Below are 7,677 nucleotides of genomic sequence, written 5' to 3'. Positions count from 1 at the left end.
ACTGAAAGGGGTTGAAGCTACGGGCCGAGGGATGCTGCAAAGAAACTTAAGTAATACCCCAACAGGGTACTGCGCCGTTTCGACTGATGGCACTGCCCTCCCTGAGTGGTATCACAATCTTTGGAGCGTGAAGTTGTTGAAGAAGTTGGGCAGGAAAGTGGGTGCAGACCAAAGCGATTGCTTAGGGGAAGAAAATGCAGAGAGCAATGATCGTTGAGGAAAAGTGACTCTTGCATTTTGAACAGGCTGATGTTTGTACTTACTCCCTTTGTAGCAGCATCTACAATTAGGGTCAGGACAGCACAGGCCGCTCGTAGATAGGTATCCTGTAGGACACTTCCTTTGGTTCCACTCACAGAATCCTTTATTCACGGCGCAAAATTTACTATTACCACAAGGGACACAACAAGTACAACCGAAGCCTCTGCAGAATTCACTTGTACTGGGGTAATATCCGGTCTTGCATTTTCCGTCGGGAGAACAATATCCTATGCCATTGGCGCAGGTCTTTTCATCGCATTTGTTCATACAACACTGTTTACACAAAAGGAAAACAATAGCAAAAATGATTATATCTAAAGTCTGGAAGTTTTTTTTGAATACTCGACTGCGTTCATACGAAAACTTGAGTGAGTGAGTGAAGATCTTTATAACTGTCAACGCAAGATCCGGAATCAAGGTATCATTTAGGCAATGGAAGTGATTCACTTTTAATGTTAGCATACAGAAAAAGAGCAACATGGATACGAGAACAAACTAAAGTAGAGGATATTCTAACAAGTAAGAAAAAGAAATAGGCGTGGGCAGGACATATAATGAGAATGTCAGATAAAACATGAACGGAAAGAATAACATAATGGTCCCTAGAGATTGCAAACGAAGCATTGGAAGGAAGAGAAGATGATGGATTGACGAGCTAAGATAATTTGCGGGTATGAATGGCATAGAAAGACCATAAACAGAAGGGAGTGGAAGGACATGTCTGAGGCCTTTGTCCTGCAGTGGACTAAGCAATGGCTGATGATGATGATGAGATAATGAATATTTATATAGAATATATATATATATATATATATATATATATATATATATATATATATATATATAGATATATATACATATATAAACTCACTTGCAGCATCCACTATGACAAGGGATCCACCCAGCGTGGTATTCGGTGGAGTTGCACGTTTTGGAGCAACGTCCTCCTGACATTTTAACATTGGCTATTGAGTGTTCACTTCCGTACAGGCTGCCAGCAACGAGAACAGTAGTTTTGTTGTTCAGTTTTACATTTAATGGTATAATTGGTATGAAAGTAACTTCCGATGCACTTTATAATGTGTGGTTTCAGATATTTATTTTATACATTTACATGAGTGCTTGGATTATCCACAACAAGCACCCCCCACCCCCCCCCCCCCCACAATGCTTTAGTGCCTAGAGTTAAATAATAAAAAAGGAGTTGTAATGCTTACCAACTAGATAACACCCGCCTCCCAACGGGCGCCCCCATCCCCCCCACACAAAAAAAAACAAGCTGGGTACTGAGACCCACAGAGGAAAGGCTTGGATGCCCATAACAATAAAAAAAAAAAAACACTTGGATTCTCGTAATCACACACACACACACACACACACACACACACAAAGGACATGAATGCCTATAACTATAATATCTATCTATCTAATATTATTATATATATATATATATATATAATATATATACATAACCAACATATTTAGATATATATATATAATGTATCTATATATATATATATATATATATATAATATATACAATATATATATATATATATATATAATATAACTATATATATATATATATATATATATATATATATATATATATATAAAGAAGATTGAATACGCACATCCACAGCAAGTGCAGAACCAGGAAGAAGTGCAAACGTCGGCGGTATAATCACACGGTCCCGTCTGCCATTTGAACATGCATTGGCCGTTGTTGGCAACAGCACACTCTTTTCTAAGAAAAAAAATATAGCCGTTTAATTATTTTTGAAGTGTAATGATGCTCAGTTTTTCTTAGAAAATCATATTGATGTAGATACATTTAAAAGAAATTATATTGAAAATGTAGAATAAAGAGGCTGGATAATTTCTACAAGTTTCATCTTTTCAGAGTTATTGTAACTTCTCTCAGCTGTAAAATAAACTAGAGTAAAGATTTACGGAGTTTGAAAGATTTATACATTTAACTCTCTGACCCTGAATACGATGTCATATTAATGGCAACAGGTTGGACGTCATTTGATGACACCTGTATCCTGAATTCGTGCATAAAAAATCCATTAATGTGGGTCACGTGATATATCACCCATAATGGATTTAACTAGAAATAGCAGAAATGACCTCGTTCTCCTGATCAGCCAGTAATTTCCATGCATAATCTACACATGTTGACAAATGAATGTTTTAGTTCCATTCGTATGCATATTAGCCTAGGGTGTCCAAGGTAATACAATAACGACGTACAAAATTATTATTATTATTATTATTATTATTATTATTATTATTATTATTATTATTATTATTATTGTGTATGCTGGAAACAGAAATTCTTGGAAACATGTTTTATTAAAAATAATGAAAGAATTTTGTATAGAATAAATTCTCTTAATTCTGCAATTATATAAATAATTATTATTATTATTATTATTATTATTATTATTATTATTATTATTATTATTATTATTATTATTATAATTTTTTTTTTGCTCAATCACAGTCCTCCAATTCGACTGGGTGGTATTTATAGTGTGGGGTTCCGGGTTCCATCCTGTCATCTTAGAAGTCCATCACTTTTCTTACTATGTGCGCCGTTTCTAGGATCACACTCTTCTGCATGAGTCCTGGAGCTACTTCAGCCTCTAGTTTTTCTAGATTCCTTTTCAGGGATCTTGGGATTGTGCCTAGTGCTCCTATGATTATGGGTACAATTTCCACTGGCATATCCCATATCCTTCTTATTTCTATTTTCAGATCTTGATACTTATCCATTTTTTCCTTCTCTTTCTCCTCAACTTTGGCGTCCCATGGTACTGCGACATCAGTGAGTGATACTTTCTTCTTGACTTTGTTAATCAACGTCACGTCTGGTCTATTTGCACGTATCACCCTATCTGTTCTGATACCATATAGTCCCAGACGATCTTTGCCTGATCGTGTTCTGTCACTCCCTCAGGTTGGTGCTCGTACCACTTATTACTGCAAAGTAGCTGATGTTTCTTGCACAGGCTCCAGTGGAGGGCTTTTGCCACTGAATCATGCCTCTTTTTGTACTGGTTCTATGCAAGTGCCGGGCATTTGCTTGCTATGTGGTTTATGGTTTCATTTTTCGTATTGCACTTCCTACATATGGGAGAGATGTTATTTCCGTCTATCGTATTTTGAACATATCTGGTTCTTAGGGCCTGATCTTTCTTTAGCTCTACCCTCTGTAGCCATTGCCATGTGTCATCGCTGGCTAGCTCTTTAGTCTGTCTCATGTATTGTTCGTGCATTGGTTTGTTGTGCCAGTCCTCTGTTGTTTGTCATTTTCCTGCCTCTATATATTTGTGGGTCTTCGTCTACTTTTATTAGTCCTTCTTCCCATGCACTGTTTAGCCACTCGTCTTCACTGGTTTTCAGATATTGCCCGGGCTCTGTTCTCGATGTTGACGCAGTCCTCTATACTTAGTAGTCCTCTCCCTCCTTCCTTTTGTGTTATGTATAGTCTGTCCGTATTTGCTCTTGGGTGTAATGCTTTGTGTATTGTCATATGTTTCCTGGTTTTCTTATCTATGCTGCGGAGTTCTGCCTTCGTCCATTCCACAATTCCTGCGCTGTATCTGATTACTGGCACTGCCCATGTGTTTATGGCTTTTATCATATTTCCGGCATTGAGTTTTGACTTGTGTATCGCCTTGAGTCTCTGCATATATTCTTTCCTGATCGTGTCCTTCATCTCTTGGTGTTTTATATCCCCTCCTTCCATTATTCCCAGGTATTTGTATCCAGTCTCATCTATGTGTTTGATGCTGCTCCCATCTGGTAGCTTTATCACTTCAGTTCTTGTTACTTTGCCCTTTTGTATGTTGACTAAGGCGCATTTTTCTATTCCAAACTCCATCCTGATGTCCCCAGATACAATCCTTACAGTCTGGATTAGGGTATCTATTTCCTTGATGCTCTTACCATACAGCTTGATGTCGTCCATGAACATCAGATGGTTGATTCTGTTGCCTCTTTTCTTGAGTTGGTACCCGACATCCATCTTCTGTAGTACTTTTGTCATGGGAATCATGGCTACTACGAAGAGTAGTGGGGACAGTGAGTCGCGTGGAAGATACCTCTCCTGATATTAACCTCTGCTAGTCTTATTCCAGAGCTTGTAAGTATTGTATTCCAGTTGCGCATTGTATTTTTGAGGAAGCTGATGGTGTTTTCCTCTCCCCCATATATTTTCAGGCACTCTATTAGCCATGTGTGCGGTATGATGTCGAAGGCTTTCTTATAGTTTATCCATGCCATGCTTAAGTTGGTTTTCCTTCTCCTACTGTCCTTCATTACCATTTTGTGTATCAGGAGCTGGTCTTTTGTGCCCCTACACTTCCTTCTGCAGCCTTTCTGTTGGTGGGGGATGGTGTTTGTCTCCTATAGGTAGTTGTATAGCCTTTCACTGATGATACCTGTTAGTAACTTCCACATTATTGGTAGGCAGGTGATAGGCCTGTAGTTACTGGCTATATTTCCCTTACTCTTCTCTTTTTGTACTAAGGATGTTTTTCCTGTGGTCATCCATTTGGGTGCATGGTGATTTGAGATACAATGCTGGAGTTGTTCTGCTATTCGTGGGTGTAGGGCCTTGAAGTTTTTGAGCCAGTATCCATGGACTTCATCGGGACCTGGGGCTTTCCAGTTTAGCATTTTCTTGGTTCGGCTTCAGGAATTTGTTGGTGGTTGTCTTCCCCTCTATGTTGGCTGTATAGTCTTTTCTGGTTGGTTCCGAATAGTTTGTTCTGTTGGTATCCCTTATTCCTGTTCATGTACCATTGGATCTTATGTGCTTTGGCTTTAAGCCTCTGTTTTACATCTTCTATTGTGTTGTTTAGTCCCCTCTCTTGTACTTTGTATTTCTCGTTGAGTTCCTCCCTGGTTTTCTTGCTTCTTAGCCTTTTTTTCTGCCATCTCTTTCAGTTTACTCAAGTCAGATCTCATCACCAGTATTTGCTTTTCCAGACGCCTTTTCCAAAGAGGTTGCTGTTGGGTTGGTTGTGCTGGTGGTGTTGGTGTTCGTATCCCCATCAGTTCTGCTACTAATCTTGTTCCTTTATATGCCAAGTTATTTGTTTCTGTGATACTGGTGATGTGTATTATGCCCATTATTTCATTGACCTCACTTGTTTTCTCCCTTAATTTCTTGGTGTTGTAGGCTTTCATGGAGGGGATCTTTGTTTTCTCTGTATATGGCTCCATCCATTGTCTAATCTTTTCTACCCATTCCGTCCTCTCTGTTACTTCGTCGGTGTTTCTTCGTGTGTCGTTGTTTGATACTTCATCACACCTATCGTCTTCTGTGGCATCGTCTCTCAGTTCGTCTTCGTGTAATTCTTTGTCGTGTGACATTTCCCTTTCCAGTTCTTCTCTTTCTGTTGGGGAGAGCCAGTTCTTTTTCTTAATGTTCCTTACTTGGTCTGCCAGCCTCTGCTCTGTTTGGGGGGTGTTATTCCTCTCATTCCAGATGTTGACCAACCTTCTTCTATATCCTCTCTCCGTCGGGTTGCTTCTGATGTAGCATCTCCATATTTCCTTATTTTCTTTTCTTGTCCATTTCTTCCTTTGGTTTGCTTCTGTAGGTCCAATCTCAGGCTGTTGGTTACTGTCGTTGTGGTGGTCAGTTGCTGGTTGACGACTTCCTAGTATCTGACCGTCTTCCCCTGCAATTGGGTTGAATACCTGGCTGCCGGACGAAGCTCCTCTGTTGCCAGAGGTTCCATTTACGTCGTTGTCGTTTATTCCTTTATTTCTTAACATCATTGCTGAGTTTTTGCTATTTCCCAACCCATAGCAATGGACCCAAATACCCCATCAGATAGGTACTCATTTCTTTACAGCTGAGTACACTGAGGAATTATGGTAAAGATCTTTTCCCAAGGAATCAATGCCGAGGAGAGCGGTCACCTATCCAACGACTGACCAGCCCCAATGTTGCTTAACCAGTCCATTGACGACCTAACCCACTCTGCCACGGCGCCACATGTTATTATTATTATTATTATTATTATTATTATTATTATTATTATTATTATTATTATTATTCAAACTTCCAAACAATATGGATATGGTGTTCATTTGAAAGAAGTAACAGCAAGTATCATTATTATTATTACTATAGATGTCTCATGACTAATGAAGGCACAGGCCAGCTTTGAAGAGCAGTGAAGAAAAAATAGAACTTAATTAATCTTACCTAGTCATTTCCTGACAACAACCAATTGGTAGCTTGGTCAGAGAATCGGTCACATTTGGTGTCTCACCAGCGTAGCAGACGTCGCCTGGAAGCACCTGAAAGGCAAACAATAAAAACAGTAGGAAAAATAAAAATAGTAATCATAAGAAGAGAACAGACATTCGAAATCTATGAGAAACAGTAATGAGCCATTGCTACAAAGAAATGAAAACATAATTGCAAAGTAAAATATGATAGAGATTGAGTTAATAAAAATGTATGAGAGAGCAATGAATAATGCTACTTAACAGAGAGTATGTTTTAATCTGATGACTTGTGTTTGCAACGATTTTTCACAAATATTAAGCTACAAATGTCGTTTAATATCCAGTTCACTGCCTTTATATACACACACACACACACACACATATATAAATATATATACTAGTATATATATATATATATGTATATATATATGTGTGTGTGTGTGTGTGTGTGTGTGTGTGTGTGTGTTTGTGTGTGTGTGTGTGTATTCCAGTAGGATCTTGCAGCATTTATAAACAAGCGTTAGTGAATAGCTGACATTGCCTTGACGTTGATCTGACGACGCTTTGTATCACATCTTCGTTTGTATACACCTAGATCATCATTTTAAAAAGGTAACGCCAACCGATGCCCCATTGGCAAAATACATGTTGCCGTTCTCATGATAGTCTGTGCCTACGTCACAGTCCTAGATCCGTATACTCGTGTTTGTGTAACATTGTGCAATGTATAGCTCGACTAATGTTCTCGTAACAGAATTGTATATCAGACTTCTATCACAGCTCTCCGCTTGAAGAGCTATCCAAATCTTCCTGTAGAGATCATTGTGATGTAAACTTGTTAAATATAACTTGTTATTTCACTATGTGTTTGACCGTCTTCAAACCTACATACAAGAAATAATGATTGATGGGGACTTTGAAGAAATATCATCACTTTGACGAATATGTGATGTATACCAACCAATACTTGCGAATATCATTGCAGGTAAGAAAATAACCATCGTGGCGCCTTATTAGTCAAACAATTGCAAGGCGACACCCTTATATATGTAACAGGACGTCCTTTAAATTGGATGGTATCTATCAGAGACATTTATTCATGAAAAGTGAGAAGCTTGCAAGGATTATACAATAGACAGATTAACTGCCCTCATCGTCT

General features: G+C 38.5%; 1 protein-coding gene across 1 annotated transcript in view; it reads right to left on the bottom strand.

Annotated features, from left to right (window-relative positions):
* Nucleotides 1-1,226: 1,226 nt before the first annotated feature.
* LOC135224768 (uncharacterized) overlaps nucleotides 1,227-7,677 on the bottom strand; it is a 110,883-nt gene continuing 104,432 nt past the window's right edge. The window contains exons 3-5 of the mRNA XM_064264092.1: nucleotides 6,493-6,587; nucleotides 1,895-2,007; nucleotides 1,227-1,252 (exon numbers count right to left, since the gene is read on the bottom strand). Coding sequence (XP_064120162.1) covers nucleotides 1,227-1,252; nucleotides 1,895-2,007; nucleotides 6,493-6,587 — 234 coding nt within the window. The remainder of the gene's footprint in view (nucleotides 1,253-1,894; nucleotides 2,008-6,492; nucleotides 6,588-7,677) is intronic.

Source organism: Macrobrachium nipponense, chromosome 12 (assembly GCF_015104395.2).
Source record: "Macrobrachium nipponense isolate FS-2020 chromosome 12, ASM1510439v2, whole genome shotgun sequence".
Taxonomy (NCBI): domain Eukaryota; kingdom Metazoa; phylum Arthropoda; class Malacostraca; order Decapoda; family Palaemonidae; genus Macrobrachium; species Macrobrachium nipponense.
This window is presented reverse-complemented; position numbering and strand designations above follow the sequence as displayed.